Source organism: Notolabrus celidotus, chromosome 13 (genome assembly GCF_009762535.1).
Source record: "Notolabrus celidotus isolate fNotCel1 chromosome 13, fNotCel1.pri, whole genome shotgun sequence".
NCBI classification, from domain to species: Eukaryota; Metazoa; Chordata; class Actinopteri; order Labriformes; family Labridae; genus Notolabrus; species Notolabrus celidotus.
Window position 1 is genome coordinate 20,932,526 of NC_048284.1, and position 18,783 is coordinate 20,951,308.

Genomic DNA, 18,783 nt, shown 5'->3' on the forward strand with positions numbered 1-18,783 from the left:
TATATTATATAATTACCTTTGCTATATTATATTATGTTATATTACATTATTATTGTTTGGTACAACTTACGGTCATATTACCCATATTTATTTATTATATTGCTTAATCTGTCATTACCAACCATAATCACACCATGTCAACCTGTCACTACTGAAACATTTGTAATACTGCCTGTAATCACTGCTATTTAATCCATTTATAACATCTGGATTTATCTAAATTCCATTTGTAACATTATCTATACAGTTGTGCTCATAAGGTTACATACCCTGGCAGAATTTGTGATTTTTTTTGGCCATTTTTCAGAGAATATGAATGACAAGAGAAAACCCTTTTTTTTCTACCCATGGTTAGTGGTTGGGTAAAGCCATTTATTGTCAAACTACTGTGTTTACTCTTTTTATATCATAATGACAACAGAAACTATCCAAGAAATCATAAATTCTGCCAGGGTATATAAACTTATGAGCACAACTGTATCTAAATTGTATTCTATCTTTATTTATCTATTTTTATTTTTACTTATTTTATTTTACTAATTGGAACTTCTTCTTGATTGTACTTATGTCTGGAACAACTGAATCCCACCTGGGGGGATCAATGAAGTAATATCTTATCTTATCTTATCTTATCTATGTTATCTTATGTTTGGGATCCTGCTAGCCCTATAATAAAAAGTGTTCATCCCAGTAACTATACATTTCATTTTATTATCACATAGTAATAATAATAATAATAATAATAATAATAATAATAATAATAATTATAATACATTTTATTTGGGGCGCCTTTCAAGTCGCCCAAGGTCACCTTACAGAGAATAAAAACATTCATCATTTTTAAAACATCATTAAAACAAACAAGAAATAAGAAATAAAAAATAAAAAAAATCTAGTGAAGTGCACAGAGTCCAGTAAGAGTGAATTTTCCAGTTTGAACAGGTGAGTAATTAGTATTTATTCATATAAAAATGACACTTAAAATCAAAATAACATAATTAAACACATTATTGGTTCCCAACAGCCCCACCATACCTAAAACGGAGTTCCCTTCTGATGACGTAAGACGTTGCTCGGTAATCTTCGCGATGGGCAGGCGCTACTAATCGACTTCGGAAATGCATCGATTAATCTTTATAAGTTTGTGTACAAGGTCCAAAACGGCACAAAGTGTGTAAATGCACATCACCTCGTTAGTGAGAACCCTATTTGGATGCCATATCACATTTAACGCCCTCCAAGACATCCGTACGCGAGTGTCCCTCTCTCGGAGTTCGATTATAACGCCTGCTCCTTGCTGTACCCTCGCCATGGCGTCGTGTCTCTGCTCTCTCAGTAACAGAAAGTGGCCGCCTCTCTGCTGTTGCTGCCGACTCAAAGCTCACAGACTCGCTCGGCGCCCGAAACCGCCATTTTGGAGTCAGAGAACCGAGAGTCGGCAGCAACGAAGAGAGAGGCGTAAAGGGGGACACGGGGCCGAGGTGAGAGACTCCATGGTGGTAGTTATGGCGAAGGAGCAATGGGGGAAGATGGCCGGGAGGGAGAGAATTAAAACATGGGGATCATTCGTTCACCAGGCAATCGTGTCCGCAGCGCAGGGTACGAGAGGCGCGGGCGGAGGGGCCTTGCTGTCGCTGCATCACGACTAGCCTGCCTTAACTATTCCCATTTACCAATATCATATCTAAATACATTGTTTAGGCGGGGAGGTGGTGGCCTTAAAGAGACAGGGCCGATTTGAATATTTCATATTAATGGTACGAGAGTCAAAACGCCTTAATATATTATAAGCTAACCTCTATGAAGAAAAGCTACATTAGACAAGAGGTAGAGGGGGGAGAGCAGCCCTGAAACAAAGGCTAAATATTCAGTTACAAACTATAACAGAAATCTACATAGTTGGGTTTACTGTTAGCTGTCAGTGTGCGTAAAGCAGCACCTTGACCCTGTACTATCATTGATCGGAGGCAATGCAGTCTGAGCTTTTACAGCAAAGCAGCTAATGCTTGTTAGCTGTCAGGCTCACTTCACAATCCAAGGTTAGCTTGCACACCAGCTAACGCTAGCTTGGATATGCTAGCAAGCTACAGACGAGATAGCCGAGGGAGCTAAATACTATTTAAAATTTTTAAAAAAGAGACCCCAGTTATTGAGCTTATTTTGCTTAGGGAAGGATGAACTTTATATTTGTTTAAATATGTGCCAACCCTCCACAGTCTGGGCACTGAAGTTACACCACAGTGAATATGTAGATAGTGGTAATTACAGAATTCAGCTAAAAGAAGTTTACAATACAGAACACAACCAACTCAGCACTCAAGGATTATCAACCTTAAACAGTATAATTATACTCGCATAAGTCACTTTTAGTTTGTTAAATAAAATTGTTTAAACTCACCCAGTCTGACTTTTCAATACATGAGACTAATGTGTAATACTGGTGTAATATTGCTTGTGGGTTTATATTATACTAGGGTTGCCAACTTTCTCACTACTAAATAAGGGACAGGTGCATAGTGCCATGGGGGTGTGAGCATGATGTGTGAATTCAGTGTATATTCAGATTCAGATTAAACTGGAAATGCAGAAAGTGTGTGTATTCCCTTTAATCCTTTCTGAATCATTGTGTAACCTCATATGAATAAACCTTAAAGAAACCACAATTTGGCTCTATACATAAAAAAAAACAGGCAAAATAAAAATTAAATGAAAAAGAGGAGTATGACTCACCAAATTTACTTTTTTCATGGATCCTTTTTGCTGCTCTTGACTGACTCAAGCAGTTTTTTGTCCTTTTGCACAGCCAGAGAGAAGTCCTTACATGATAAGTCACAGTTTACAGATATTTGAAGTTCATTTTTGATCAGCTCTGTGCTGCATCTGTTTCTTGAGTCTGACCATTTAATGGCCATCAAAGAGAAAATCCTCTCCACACTTTTTTGCAGGATATGGCTAATAGTCAATATGCGGGACAATTGAGGTTCCATATGTATCAAACTAATTTAGGCCAATATACGGGATTGCCCGGCTAATACAGGGCAGTTGGCAACCCTAGTTTACAGAACAGACTTAAAACGAGATTTGCAATCCACTTTGTGCCCCTTTGAATTATAAAAATAAACTATGACAATTTATACAAAGTTGTGATGCAAGCACTGTAATTCCCTTTAATTTGATATATTTTTGGCAATCGTATAGGATATTTGAATGTAACAAACAAGAGCAATTGTGTAGTTATGACATTCATAATATTGCACTATGATATAAACTCCCCTCTAATTAAAACACCGGCCCAACATTTACATATTGGCATTTAAATAGCAATATTTGATTGTTGTTTTTTCTTTTTTAGGGGTTGTCACCTTAGTCTGATTATTACTCCTGAAATGAAAGATTATGGCATTCCTTACTGAGAAGGTAGGTCTGCTGTTCATATTCTATTATGCTGCTATTGTGCTATATATCAGAATCGTCTAATCTTTGTATAAGTGGCTGTTTTGTCGTAAAAACTTGAGATGTAGACAGTGATTGAAAGGTATAGGACCAGAGTTACTCCCACATCTCTCAGCTAACGTCTTTAAGTGGTATCAACCTTTATACCCTCAGTTTGTGCTATGATGATTTAGGTGATATGCTTAATAACAGCAGAGCCTTACTCATTCCAACGTAAGCAGTGTCCTGTGCTGCTCATTCTGACCTTGAGACATCTGCCTGCCTCTTTTTCTCCTTTCCACTTCTCTCTCTTCAGTAAAAGTTGCTGCCCCGCTGGGCAGAGCTGTCTGTGCTGCATGGCGTCAGGGCAGGGTGGTCGGCTGGAAGTTGGATCATTAGGGAGCTCCGGCCTGGCCAAACCTCTCTACTTGCAGCGCTTGGAAAGATCTCTGAGGTTGGACAGTTTCTTGCGCCAGACCGCCACTGTCTTCAACAGAGACATTACCAGGTACCGGCAGTGTGGAGGTGGAAAGAGCTTTGTTGTTTTGCCTTTAGACTCAAGGTTATTCCTGTTTTAAATTAGTTACATGAGATATTACAGTTTGAAGACTGCTCTAACTCTGATGTAGATTGAAGTGCTGTAAATGCGGTTGTTATGTGACAGGTTTGTTCACATCATGTTTCTCATGTTCCAGTGATGACAGTGATGACAGTGATGATAGTGACAGTGCATTGGGATCAGGGCTTTCCCTGGACCCCTCCGCCCAGCATACAGCATTGACAGTGAAGACTGAACCATGTGAGCAAGGGGATGGGCTGACGGAGGGGAAGCCCCTCAATGGAGTTCTGCTGCAAGGTAAAGGTAAGACACACAAAGACACGCTAATGAGTTATTTATTTATTACGACACATACACTAACTTGTGTCATTTAGTTGTTTATTTAAGATATTTTGCCTCTGCATTTATCTTGTGAGTTTTCTCTCTCCACAGACCAAAAGGCAGATAAAGCTAGTTTTTACAATTTCTCCAAGCTGAAGAAGAACAGGAAATGGCTGAAGGTATGTCAATAATCACTTTTCTCCTTTATACTTTGTGTTAGAATATTTAGATGGTTAGGTTACACAACTACAACAACCGGTTTAGAATATTTCACAGCTGTTCTATGTCTACCTCCTTTCTCATGCATCATGTATAAATGAACATATCCCTTAGCTTCCTTTCAAAACATGCCTATTCCTCTATCTCTGCAGAGTATCCTGCTGACTGATGACACCACAGACTCGGACACAGACTCAGATGACTCCGACTTCTGTTTATCTCGGGAGGAGCTGCATGACATGCTAAGGCTACATCGCTTCACCAGGCAGCATCAGAGCAAGTTCCACTCTGAGCGAGAGGTACTTACTCAAACACAACACAGTGCCGAGTAATAACTAAAATACACCTGACCTGATATTTGAGTCATGTCACCATAATGATTTATTTTTGTTGTTGTGTGCTTTTTCTTGCAGCTTCACCAATATCAGTATTACAGCACCGGCCTCCTCTCCTCTCATGACCCCTTCTATGAGCAACAGCGCCACCTACTGGGCCCAAAGAAGAAGAAAATCAAAGATGAGAAGAAATTTAAGGGTACCAACAAGAAAAAATATGTGATTCATTTCAATTAACTAACAAGTTTTGCAATGATTAAAACATTATGCTTTTCATCTTCTTAGCCAAACTGAAAAAGATAAAGAAAAAGAAGAAGCGTGGAGAGGGAGACTTTCTGGAGGAGGGGCGTCCGTATGTCACAAAGATCTTTGCAAAGTTTTCCCATGATGCTCCGTTGCCCATGGTTAAAAAGAAACATCTCACCATTGAGCAGCTGAATGCACGTCGACGTAAGGTCTGGCTAACCATCGCTAAAAAGGAAATCCCCAAGGTAAGTCCTCACAACACAGACAGAAGGAGATCAGAAACGAAAGAAAAGACTTATAAATGTCAACATTTATAATTTCTCTGATTTCCCATTTATGCTTTTATTGCAGACTTTCAAGCAGAAGACCTCTGCGAAGAACTTAGTATTGACTAATGCTAAAAAGGTAAGTTAAGTGTGTACACTGATATGCTATTTAAAATGCTGCAAATCATTTAGTTAACATGTTTTTCTCCATATTCTTCTATTTCTGGAAAGCAACAGACACAAATTCTTCATTACCTGGTTGCTTGATAATACACTGTAGATAAAGCACAAGATTGACGCTCTGTTTTGTCTGTGTCAGCTGGCTCATCATTGTATGAGAGAGGTTCGACGAGCAGCCATCCAGGCCCAGAAGAACTGCAAGGAGACGTTACCCCGGGCTCGCCGCCTCACCAAGGAGATGATGCTCTACTGGAAGAAGTATGACAAAGTGGAGAAGGAGCACAGGAAGAGGGCGGAGAAGGAGGCGCTTGAGCAGCGTAAACTGGACGAGGAAATGAGAGAAGTAAATGGAATGGAAATTGTTGTCTTTAAAGGATGTTCTATCCATCCATCCATCCATCCATCTATCTATACCTTTTAAGTCAATTCATAAAAGCCTGTTGTGCCTTTCTCCTATTTTTTTTCTCTCCCAGGCTAAGCGTCAGCAGCGTAAACTGAATTTCCTCATCACGCAGACTGAGCTGTATGCTCATTTCATGGGCGGTAAAGCTAGTATGGGGGGTGCAGAGGGAGAAAAGGCTCAGGAGGACATTCTAAGTAAGCTGGAAGACACTGCAGCACAGAGACAGATCGACATCGGAGGAGGTGTAATGGTCAACATGGGACAGGAGGACTATGGTATGTATATTCCGTTCCTGGAGCTGAGTAACTTAAACTTGACACTTGTAAGTCTAAAGTCACTTTTGAGGGGCTAACTGACAGCTAAATAGATCAGTTATGTTTCTATTTTATGGGTTTAAGCTTCTTTTCTATCCACATATAAAGTTTCGTGCTTTAGCCTTCATGTAAGAGAAATAAATGTGGTATTAAACTGCAAACTTTTCTTTCATTCAAAAGTTTATGTCCATGTGATTTCAGACAGTGAACACTACAAATCCAAGGCCTTGAGGAATGCCAAAGAAGCCTACCAGATTCATCAAGAGCGAGTATGTCAATGTGATCACATTTTTGAACCTCCTCTGATATGCACAGAAACCCCCCTGCGTGCTCCGCTAATGTCTCCTATCTCTTCGTGTAGACACGCATGTTTGATGAGGAAGCCAAGGACAGTCGCAGTGCGTCGCTGCACACAGCTGGCTCCTCCTCAGGTGCTGGCTCCGGGTTTGGGGAGAGCTACAGCCTGTCAAACCCTTCCATCCATGCTGGTGAAGAAATTCCTCAGCCCACCATCTTCAATGGCAAACTGAAGGGTTACCAACTCAAGGGGATGAACTGGCTGGCCAACCTCTATGAACAGGTACCCAGGACAGCCTGCCAAATTGAAGACTTGCTTGAATTTGCAGGGATGATTCAGTACCTTCAATGAATTGCAATACTTCCTTTTCTATCGCCTTTTGTGTTTCTTCTGTATTATTATGTGCTTCTTCCAGACACACTGAATGATTTTTTTCCTTCTTTCTTTTCTTCTCTCTCTTCAGGGAATCAATGGAATCCTGGCAGACGAGATGGGCCTGGGGAAGACGGTGCAGAGTATCGCCTTGTTGGCACACCTGGCAGAGGTTAGAGAGAGCACCAGAACAAAATTAATTTGTCCATCACACTTCTCACAAAACTTTGTGCTACTAACTATTGAAAAAAATGGAAAAGGCAGCTTTTATGTGCACCTGTATCCTTAGAAGTCTTTTTTTGTTATTATGTGACTCATGGTTAGGGATGGGTATCTTTCACATTTGAACCGATACGGTACCGATACCCGGTACCTGGGGAAAAAAAAGTACCGAATTCGGTACCCATCCCTACTCATGGTTGATTTCATTGTTGTGGGTAGCTGACTCAGTGGCTCGATTTTTCAAAGCAACAACAAAAGAGTCGAATAAAGGGGAAACCTGTTCTTTTCAGTGTGGATCCATTCTCTATTCCTCTGCAGCTTCCTATCATTTGATGCTCAAACACACACACACACACACACACACACACACACACACACACACACACACACGCACACACGCACACACGCACACACGCACACACACACACACACACACACACAAAACACCTGCAACCTATTGCACCAGCTGTGTGTAAGTTCAAATGTAGCCTAGTTTGAACGTAATTTCTCATTTAGGATGGAGTTTACACTCTACTAACATTTTGGGCGTTGCACCAGCTGAGATAGTTCCAACGTCAGCCCAAGTTACAACTTATTTCTTACACTTGGCTCCTAGTTGGTGTAAAGTCCTCCGTAGAGTACCGGTTGCCATGGTGCATCGTTTAGAAAGGTGGGATGATTTGGAGGATGAGGAGATACAGAGCGTTCTCCCAGATATATTATTTCGTCAACTAGTTATCTGCAAGAGATTACATCCTTTGGAAAAATATGATGACCAAGATTTGCACCCCTGGGTATTAATGTTGTAGTTAATAATTTTACCACTCGATGTCACTGTTATTATACACACTGTAGATTAAGGATTTAGACTGTAGTTATTACCTTTCTATGACACTTTATCAAGATTTACATACCTCCTGTTGTTGTTCTGCGACAGTCACAGTTTGTTTGTTTAGTTAGTTTGTTTCAACTGTTGGTCAGTGCAGAGACGATGAGGCACGAAAGATAACAGGTATAGCAACCTCTGCATCAAAATTGGTGCTTTCCTCTGATTGGCTGCTGGAAGTGTAAACGCCATATCTTAGACAATGTTTTGGTTAGTTTGGACGTTACAGTCCACTAGTTAAGATGAATCTTACGTCTCTGTGGTGAAACCAAACACAACGCAACTTAAGTTACAAACTAACTAGTTTCAACATTTGGTTTAGGGTGGACTTTGCACCCTATCTTAGCACACAACTTATGCACAGCTGGTGCAACAGGCTGCTGTTGCTTAAACTCTCTTCCTTTGCTTCTCTCTCCCTGCTCAGAGAGACAACATCTGGGGTCCATTTCTGATCATCTCTCCTGCATCAACTCTCAACAACTGGCACCAGGAGTTCACCCGCTTTGTGCCCAAATTCAAGGTGAGACTCCATGACGCTGCAGATGAGTGAGCACACTTGGCTGACACACCTGCAAAACAATTTTAACTCCTGTATTAAACCCAGCTGTGTCTCTATGTTAGGAAATCCATCCTCGAACTATCAAGATTAAATGGCTTCAAGCAGAGCTGTTCACTAGGGGGCAGTGTTGCACTAGCATAGCCCGTGTGAGCACATCCAAGCTGTTCATGCTTTTATTGTAGGGTCTTCACTTAAAAAAATCTCATACCCAGTTGCTGTAAAGCCATTTATCAAACACATCAATACGTCCACTATGGTTAGGTGCACACACACTCACGCACACACTCGCTCACACATTGTGATATACTGTACATCACTCTTTGACATGCTCAACTCTCAGCTATGCCCGCTTTCTCCACAAGTTTATAATAAATCAAATCCAGTCTGTGTTGCTAATGAGCTGTGAAAAGAGTCTATTACACAATTTGGAGATAAGCTTCCTGAGCACTCAAAGCAAGACTGACTGAAAACAATGGAAAACCAGTTTGTGATGACTGATGTAATGATGTGTAAATCTTTTCACATCACATTGTACATCAACAACTCGGCTACAGAGGCAGTGATTCATACATGATGCTATGCCTGAATGCCTCCTCTGGGAACATCACCCTGCTCTGTTTATGTTTCATGGCGCAGTTTAAATGTGAAGTATTATGGAGAAGTTTGTCAAATGGATTCACACAAACAAGTGATCATTTTGGTGTGATTGATCTTGCTGATTGACTCTTTCCCTTTGTTTGTTTTTTTAGGTGTTGCCATACTGGGGGAATCCTCACGATCGCAAAGTGATCCGGAAATTCTGGAGCCAGGTAAAGAGCAGATGCTGGATGAGGATAGAGAACCGAGAGAGAGTCGTGGAAATGGCTATGAGATTCTTGTTTGGGCATTAGATGCTTTAGATAGTTCTATATGTATCCAATGAAAGATAAGCTTCCAAATAAAAAACATATACAGCTTCTATCTTCTGCAATAACCTTGTCTCTTTGTTTGAACAGAAAACCCTCTACACACAAAACGCACCTTTCCATGTGGTCATCACGAGCTACCAGCTGGTTGTTCAGGACGTCAAGTACTTTCAGAGGGTCAAGTGGCAGTACATGGTCCTGGATGAGGCTCAGGCACTGAAGAGCAGCAGCAGGTACGTCATTAACATTGGCTGTTGTGTAGTCAGGTGCTACTGGATTCTCAAACATATCACCAACATAGTGCATATTAATAAAATTGTTCTTACTCATTCGTTACAGTGAGGTCTTATGTACAATGCAATTCAATGCATTTTCCTATCTTTCTCATAGTATTGCACACTGATTGATTACATTTCTACACTAAAATCAGCAGATTGAATTGATTGGGATTTTTACATCTTGACTACAAAAATATGAGAACACATGATGATTAGAATGAAACAATGAGGTCCAAGTCTCTGTAAGGTGATTCCTCTTCAGTGCACACAGTTACACAACCCAAGTTATTTTAATCACGTTTATCTTTTACATCCAGAATAACAATTGTGTTATTTAAACATTTCTAAATCAACAAAAAGTACCAGAGAGATACACAGTAAATGAATTAGCTGTTTGTCTATTTGCATACCTGCATGTTTTTATCAGACACAATCTTAAGATTTGGGGATTCAAATTATTGCAGCAGTTAGCACTGTTGCCTCGCAGCAAGAAGGCCCCTGATATTAAATCCTGACTGGGACCTTCCTGCATGCTTCCCCTTGCATGTGTGGGTTTTTTCTGGGCACCAAAGCCATGCATAGGTCAATTTGTCACTCTGTAGGTGTAAGGGTGAGTGTGTCTGGTTGTCTGTCTGTATGTCGGACCTGTGATAGACTTGTTGCCTGTTCAGAATGTATCCTACCTCTCCCCTATTGTTTGCTGGGATCTGCTCCAGCCCCTAGTGACCTTGGATGGGATAAGTGGTAATAGATGGATGGACGATCCAAGGTCCACAAAATAAATCTCTAATATATATTTTTTTAGTTTGAAACATCAACATTTAAATATGAGTTATCTCTTTAAAGATAGGGCAGTTAACAAACCATATTAAACCAATAATTGCAACTTGGGTGACAAATCTGTGCAATAATGGTATGAAAACTAATCAGCGTCACTTCCTGACTTCATGGAGTGGATCAGAAATTACTCTTTATCCAACAAACAAGCAACAAGCAAGCAAGACTGACCTGACCCTGCAAATCAGCATCATGATTCAAGATTTCAAGATTTCAAGATTTCATTTTTTTGTCATTTTCCCTACAACCAGAGTGCAACGAGATACTGTTCTCACCAGCTCTTGTCAGCTTGAAGTCAGTGCATACATTTTAAAGTAAAAAAATAAAATAAATAAAAGCTAAACCATCTAGAAAATATATAGATATATGAAAAAACATTCAAAAACACATTGTAAAAAGCAAGTACGTCTCCAGTCTTAGGATCTCCTGGGGAAAAGATTGCTGTTGTGTCTCTGTTCACCCCACGCATCATTAAGACAATTCCAGTGAGTACACAAATATAGACAAATAAAAAGGTTAAACACAATGGAGACTGCATGTAGTATGCTAATATTTCTGCAGAGTTAAGACTGGTTGATTGCAAGTGTAACACGAGAAATTCAAATATTGTCTGCAGTGTTATCCTGAGAAAGGAAGTCAGAGTGAAGCCGAGTGTAACTTACTATTTATTTTGAGACTTACAGAAACAGAGGAAGAGGGATTACTTTAGGGGATGTAATCAACCATGAAATGACAGTGTTTATTATATATTTGCGGATCCATGGCGAATTTTGTAGCATTTTTTTTATCAGAGCACAAGTTGCCACTTTGGAATTCAAACTAGGCTTGAAGTTGGTCATGGCTAACCACTTGCTACACCAGAAATACAGAGAGGTTAGATGCCATGCCCAGAGGCAAATGCCGTTAGAAAACTGCCTCTGTGTTCTGAGATTGAGATCTTAACACCTTCACAGGCTCAGTTGTTGATGTGTCAACATTGCTGTATAGTGTTGGAGAATGAATGGTGATAAATCTCATCTTATTTCCTCTCTGTGTTTTCAGTGTTCGGTGGAAAATTCTGCTGCAGTTCCAGTGTCGAAACAGACTGCTGCTCACCGGGACACCCATCCAGAACACCATGGCTGAGGTGAGCAACATGCATATGTATGTGTGTGTTGAAGTGAGCTTGACAGATCTCTTTCTGACTGTGTATGTCATAACTGTCCTTCAGCTGTGGGCCCTGCTGCACTTCATCATGCCCACACTCTTCGATTCTCACGACGAGTTTAACGAGTGGTTCTCCAAGGACATCGAAAGCCACGCCGAAAACAAGTCTGCCATCGACGAGAGTGAGTCCAACCCTTCTCGAATGCTTGTTCAAGTTTTTGTTCATTTTTTCCAGGCAACGACACAGAATATTTGTCAGATTATCTGCACGGAAATTCTATCTTTTGCGTGCCAGCATTGAAATGTTATCGCCGCTCACTGATGCATGTGATGTGCTCTGTAGTGAAATAATCGTTTGATGTTTGTGTTTCAGACCAGCTTTCCAGATTGCACATGATCCTGAAGCCTTTTATGTTGCGCAGAATAAAGAAGGATGTGGAAAATGAGCTATCAGACAAGGTGAGGGAACAGAAGTTCTTCTCTGTGTTTGCTGATTTTAGGTTTGTGTTCCTGCTCTGCTTTTAATCTCACATTAAAATTCAAGCAATATGAATCGGGGGGAAAAAAAAAACCCTCTACGGTACTGTAGTTTCTGGTAAATTGTTGCACAAAGTTGCAAAATCTCACAATTTTATTGAGCAATATTCAGCACCAAAAAATGGGACACTCTTTTTAGTCAGCACCATGAAGCCCTGATTCTGTCCTCTCCTGTTAAAACCTGCACTCTTCCTCCGCTCGCTTGGCCTGCACACCCCATTAACACAGAAAGCGGCGTAATAAGCTCGTGAGTGATGCTTGTGCTGGCAGATCCTCTTGACAGATGTTGGACTTCAGGGTCTCTCGCTGTCACACGTTCTCACTCACACACTGTGGGAGTCTCCACACACGGAGACAGAGTTCACGGCTCCCACACATCTGTCTTTTTCACTCCCCCCCCCCCCTCACACCAACACACTGCCCTGCCAGCCCACTTCCTCTCCTCTCCTCCTTCTCCTCCTCCACTCATGTTGGTTTCTCTTGTTTTGTCTGCACGCCGAAGCCAACAGTAACCAGGGGAGTTCACCGGTGGTTCATGGTTTGGTGCTTGTGGTTTGTTGCTGTTTGGTTTCACTGCTTTCATCAGACAACACAAGAGTTAAAGGCGGAGGTTTTGATGTGTGTTTTGAAGAATGTGGGGCATAAATTCTGCACCCGTTTCTGTTGAGCCCATGTGAAAATTTTAAGTTAAGGAACAACATGCCAGTAATGCTGAATCATTTGTCTTCACCGTCGACATATTTATTATAAATGCAGCCAACTGTTACCCTGTGAATCAAACCTCTTTACCAGCAAGGTTCAACTTTTTTATTTTTTTATTTTATTTAACCAGTAGAAAACCACATTGAGATTTAAAATCTCTTTTGCAAGTGTGTCCTGGCCAAGACCAGCAGCAGCACATTCCAGAAAAGTTACAAACAACACATAACTCTAAAACATTACCACATATCGTTTCCAACATGGCTTTCAGAACAACCATCATCAGTCAAAGCATCTACAAACTGAAGCATCTTCCTCAAGAGGCTTGAGTCTGCCTTTAAACACATTTAAAGAGACAAGCTCACTCAAACCCAGGCTCTCCTGCAACAGGTTCCAGGCTGCAGGAACAGCGTATCTAAAACTCTTTTACCAATTTCAAGACACACTCTGGGGACTGAAAGCAAACGCTCGTTTTGTGACTGGGTCACAGAGCGGAGACTTTAGCTTCCAGTATTTTTTAAAATGAATAAAATCACATAAATACGAGGGAAGCAGGTTAAGAATCGCCTTATAAACAAGGACATTCCAGTGATGTAGCTTAAAACATGCTCACACACATCCTCCATTTTTGATTGGTTTCATTTTAAAACACAGACATTGAGACTCTTTACAGTTCAATTTACCCAATAATATTCATAGTAGGGATAAGCCGATTGAGAGAATCAGGGCTAATACCCTCGCTGTAGCTGACAGCAGACTTCAATACTGCTGTGTTTTTCTGGATTGTTGTCATTGTTGTTGATTCCCCTTATCTGAGCTGTCATCCAAACTAATCTTTTATATGAAAACTCTTGAACATTTTCTCGCTGATGCCGATACACCTGTGTTTTTTTTCCTGATAATTTAATTAAGGATTTTTTTCAAATCAGCAGGGATCTGAAATCCCACTACAGTTACACGATAGTTTAACCCTCCTGTTATGTTGCGGGTCAAATTGACCCTTTTTAAAGTTTTTTAAAAAATGGTTAAAAGTATTTTTTCGGTATGAAACTTCCTCTGCTTGGCTAAATAGGTGAAATGAACATATACAATGAAAACGGTTGATTTCACATATTTGCAACCCACTTTAATATTTATAGATATAGATACTGTTCGTGGGTCAATTTGACCCGGCAGTCAAGGTTGAGGCTAAAAGGAGTCAGAAGTGTCAAATACTAATTGTTTCTTTGCAACTGTGTGACATATTTCACACCAATCCTACACACACGCACACACACACACACACACACACACACACACACACACACACACACAGACACACACACACACACACACACACACACACACACACACACACACACACACACACACACACACACACACACACACACACACACACACTTTTATTTTACTGAATTTCCACCCAGGATAAATAAAGTCTTTCTGATTCTGATTTAACATGAATTTTCATGAAAAACGAGTCGGTTATCCCCATCAATCCATGATCTGTGAGGATTAAAGAACACTATTGCACTGAATATTAATTTAAATGGTTAGTGATGGAGTTAATAATGAGATTAAAAAAATGTTTATAGGGATTTTTTGGGGTTCTGACACTTTTGGATAATTGAATATGCCCCGGGTCAAATTGTCCCAGGAACATTATTGCTGTTCCAGAGAAACGAACATAACAGGAGTGTTAATATAATTGAATCCACATAAAAAAAAGCATGACAAGAGTAATGATAATACTTTTTTTAAAACATTTTTTTTCTTCTGAAAGGGGACTTTTTGTATCTTGCACGTTACCTTGTTGACACCTTTTCTCCTCTTCTTCTCATCAGATCGAGATCCTGACCTACTGCCAGCTGACCTCCCGGCAGCGGTTGCTCTACCAGGCTCTGAGGAACAAGATCTCCATCGAGGACCTGCTGCAGTCCTCCATGGGCACAGCCCAGCAGGCCCACAGCACCACCTCCTCCCTCATGAACCTGGTCATGCAGTTCAGGAAGGTACGCAAACACAATGAAGTGCAACTGGAGGAGCTTTGATTATTTAGTCAGACACAGCCCTGAGTATGATTAATGACAGTTATTTCTGCTAATGATTTGAGGCTCGTTGTAAGGATCATATTATCAGAACTCTGATTATTTTCTCTTACACTGAGCTTTCAAGGGAATTTTAATGTTCCAGTACTAATAATAGCTCTACATTTTTATTGGTGGGAGCAAGGCTTGAGATTTAAAATCAATCAATCAAACAATGAATTGGCAGACTCAAAGGAAGGCATACCTTGTGGTTTTTCTTTTTCCTATTTTTCTAAACACACCGTCTGTGTTGTGTTTGTGTGTAGGTGTGTAACCACCCCGACTTGTTTGAGCGCCAGGAAACTCGCTCTCCTTTCCACATGCACCTCAAACCCTACATCATGTCTAAGTTCCTCTACCGGCACGGCCTCATCCATGCACACAACCAGGCCAAAAACAAGTAAGTTCCTCTGCACTCACAGACATACTGCGCCTGACATCCAATGAAAACAGGTCCATCACAATCTCTACCATCATTGTTTTGATTAGGGTTTGGTTCTCATTATGAATTGCTTTGTAAAACACTGGTATATTAGTTCTTGTGGATGTTTAAGGATTTTGGAGCTACACAGGGCTATTATCTCAATTAGAGCTGTTAGCAGCAGAAACATGGGTCTGACTGGCCGTGGAGGAAAATCCTGAATGCTTCTTCTTCTGCATCCTCCTCAGGTTACTTCAAGTGCTGTTGTCTCCCTTCTCTCCACATCACATCCAGCAGTCTCTTTTTCACAGAAAAGGTGAGGACACAACGCACAGAGCTGATTTGTCCGTTCTTCCTGTTTTTTTACTTGTTCCCTCTTTGTCTGATTTCTTCCATTCATTCTTCTGTTTATTATTCTTCCAGGTGATGACAAAGGAAGCTGTTTCTCCTTCCTGCGCTTCATCGATGTGTCACCAGCTGAGATGTCCAACCTCATGTTACAAGGCACTTTAGCGAGGTTAGACTTGCGCCAAAGTTTTCAGATCTGTTACTCTCTTTGTTTCTTCTTCTATGAAGTCAGATATGTGAGTGGGATAGTTTGTAAGAGAGAACGCTTCAGCAGGAAGTCCAAATGTCTCTATCACCACATTTGCATTAGTTAGGAGGTGCTGTCAACTTTGCTCTATGACAGTCTGATTACTTATCATATTGAACTTCTTCATCTTCCTCGCCTGCTTCCACTCTTTCTCTCACAGATGGTTAGCCCTTTTTCTCTCTCTAAAAGCGGCGTACCGGCTCCACAACCAACGCCTTTTCAGCCTCGAAGAAGAAGAAAATCAGGAGCCAAACACGGACTTGGAGGAGGACAGAGGAAGGTCACAGCCCAGGAGTAAGTGTCTGTCTCGCAAGGACCTTATTCTGTGGCCAAACAGACCCACCAGTTTCCCAAACACGCACACGAGCTCAGTCCTACAGGTAAGACACACACACACACACACACACACACACACACACACACACACACACACACACACACACACACACACACACACACACACACACCACACACACGCGCGCGCACGCACACGCACAAGCACACGCGCACACACACACAGAGGCTAGAATCTATGTTCATTAATCCTTTTAGTGGCCATCTGCAGGGAAATTGGGTGTGTGACAGACCTCTGGTAGTGAGCCAAGTTCTGCTGATGATGCTGAAATTTTCCCCTGAGTATCAGTCGGTGTTTGGCCACACAGCTTGCTCTCTGCCCCGGGCTTCCTCTCCCTCCTCTGGGATGCAGGGTGGAACCCAATCCTGCTGAAGGCCAGCAACTCTTTAATACCGTCCTCTTACCCTCTGTGTCTGCACAGACCAGCTTTACGTACTTCTCTTTCCTGACATGTAGAGGAAAGTCACGTTTTCATTACTGTTAACAGGAATCTGAAATTTAAAGGCTGATTTAAGCCAGTTTCTTAAGCATATTTGGTCAGTCTTGCAGAGCAGGTACTCCATATTTTGCGTATGCATAATATGAAATCCCCTCTGTTTTCTACTACTTTGGCCTTTTCTGGTAGGCTTTGCATTGATGCATTATGAAGAGGCATTTAAACAGCATGTTTTTCAGCTTTAATAAAATTTGATGTCGGTTTACATTGCTCTCTATGCACGACAAAAACGGACCAATGGGCAATAGATGATGGCATGAATATAATGCAGCTGTTTAACAGGTTGTTCACATGTCCAGGAGGGAAATGGATAGGCTTGCGGTCGATGCATTTGGGATACTTATATACAGCCAACAGGGAGCATTTAAGGACTGCGAACAGATACTAACTTAGAAATATAAAATTTACTGGTGCAGTGTCACTGGATTATTGTGCATGAATCAGGATATTTGGGGATATGAAACCAGTTTGGCTGTCCACTCTTCTTTCAGCACCTCATAAGCTAAGATACTCAACAGGAAATGTGTTTCTGAGAACTGTTCGTAACAGGAGCTGGATGGGAGACGCAGCAGGATCTGGTTTGTCGTTCCTATTCTGGCGGAGAATAAATGTAGAACACCTCAGCCATTTTTTGCTGCATCCAAATGAATTCATATGTGTTGGATTCTGCAGAGAACAAAACAGCAGGGTTACCTTGAGACGGCACAAATTTCCTCTGTTTTTATTATTATTTGGCAATATGGAGTCACAATTGTTCGTAGGGAAGAAGCTGTGGTGCCAGTTCAAATAAACAGTTTGTGAACAGCTGCAGCCTGCAGATACACCTTGAGGTCACTGCAGCGAGAGGGTTTTAGTCATTCTGCAAAGTCAGGAAAAATAAATAAATAATAACAGTCTTCTTCTCAGCAAACAGCTACCAACTTGCAGATACGTATAAAATTGCCATCCTCTCCCCAATGTAACTCAACTTCTTTGGTGGAAGATCCTCAAGAGAAAATGCTCTGGGGGTAATTCCATCCTCCTCTTCCTCCCTTGGCCTCATCTCTTAGTCAGGCAGCTGCCTGACGTCTTAGCCCCCCCCCTGGAGTGTCTTCAAGAACGAAAGAGCAAAAAAAAAAATCAAGAAGCAAGTTCAAAAATGAGAGACGGAGAGGAACTTTCAGACAACCAGGGATCTTATACTGCATGTGTACACCGCATGACCACGCTGACCCCGGACTCCCACTGCAGCTTCTCGAATTTGCTCACCCCCACAGTTTAGAGCAACTTCTTTCAACTGCTAGTTTTTCTTTTGAAGCTGTGTGAAGCTGGCAAACAGTGCCGCTTCTCCCTGCTTGGCGCATATCTCTCTGTCTCTCTCCCTCTCCCTGGCTGTGTATGTAACAGTATGCTCAGTGTTGCTTTCAGCTATCCTGCTGCTCCTGTTGAGGAATTGAGAGAACAAGGCAGCTCTGAAGAAGACCTCCTGTGCAATTTTTTTACTCTTATAGCTTTAGGGTAAAGCTTCAAATGGGCGGTCTGTCCGACTGCATCCTTTTCTTTCTCTGTCCATACCTTTATGAATCACAATCTAGAGATTTTTTAAACATCTCTCAAATTCCTTAGATTGTACCGTACCGGTTTTATTATATAGTAATTAGGGATGTACATTTTAAGTATTTTTCGTTATCGATTTTTGGAAATGTTAATGATCAATTATCGATTGATCAAAAAGAAAAAACATTATTATTCTTATCTGAAAAACAAGGCCAAATACGTTTTTCCCCAAAAATGATATTTTCTACACCAAAAAAATGCATATAACTAACGGTATTG

The 18,783-nt window shown here is 41.1% G+C and overlaps 1 protein-coding gene across 4 annotated transcripts in view; it reads left to right on the forward strand.

Annotated features, from left to right (window-relative positions):
* Window positions 1-1,334: 1,334 nt before the first annotated feature.
* The window catches only part of ino80 (INO80 complex ATPase subunit), a 48,994-nt gene continuing 31,545 nt past the window's right edge, over window positions 1,335-18,783 (forward strand). The window contains exons 1-25 of one of the 4 annotated variants that reach the window (XM_034699581.1): window positions 1,335-1,481; window positions 3,353-3,417; window positions 3,749-3,940; window positions 4,128-4,294; window positions 4,424-4,491; window positions 4,684-4,830; window positions 4,945-5,065; window positions 5,152-5,357; window positions 5,464-5,517; window positions 5,698-5,901; window positions 6,032-6,236; window positions 6,477-6,544; window positions 6,637-6,855; window positions 7,037-7,117; window positions 8,478-8,573; window positions 9,362-9,421; window positions 9,608-9,750; window positions 11,674-11,758; window positions 11,843-11,960; window positions 12,152-12,237; window positions 14,859-15,026; window positions 15,368-15,501; window positions 15,771-15,838; window positions 15,946-16,039; window positions 16,278-16,497. In XM_034699581.1, coding sequence (XP_034555472.1) covers window positions 3,789-3,940; window positions 4,128-4,294; window positions 4,424-4,491; window positions 4,684-4,830; window positions 4,945-5,065; window positions 5,152-5,357; window positions 5,464-5,517; window positions 5,698-5,901; window positions 6,032-6,236; window positions 6,477-6,544; window positions 6,637-6,855; window positions 7,037-7,117; window positions 8,478-8,573; window positions 9,362-9,421; window positions 9,608-9,750; window positions 11,674-11,758; window positions 11,843-11,960; window positions 12,152-12,237; window positions 14,859-15,026; window positions 15,368-15,501; window positions 15,771-15,838; window positions 15,946-16,039; window positions 16,278-16,497 — 2,964 coding nt within the window. In that variant the 5' untranslated portion in view covers window positions 1,335-1,481; window positions 3,353-3,417; window positions 3,749-3,788. The remainder of the gene's footprint in view (window positions 1,482-3,352; window positions 3,418-3,748; window positions 3,941-4,127; window positions 4,295-4,423; window positions 4,492-4,683; window positions 4,831-4,944; window positions 5,066-5,151; window positions 5,358-5,463; window positions 5,518-5,697; window positions 5,902-6,031; window positions 6,237-6,476; window positions 6,545-6,636; window positions 6,856-7,036; window positions 7,118-8,477; window positions 8,574-9,361; window positions 9,422-9,607; window positions 9,751-11,673; window positions 11,759-11,842; window positions 11,961-12,151; window positions 12,238-14,858; window positions 15,027-15,367; window positions 15,502-15,770; window positions 15,839-15,945; window positions 16,040-16,277; window positions 16,498-18,783) is intronic. The other 3 variants (XM_034699582.1, XM_034699584.1, XM_034699583.1) reach the window with 3 other exon arrangements.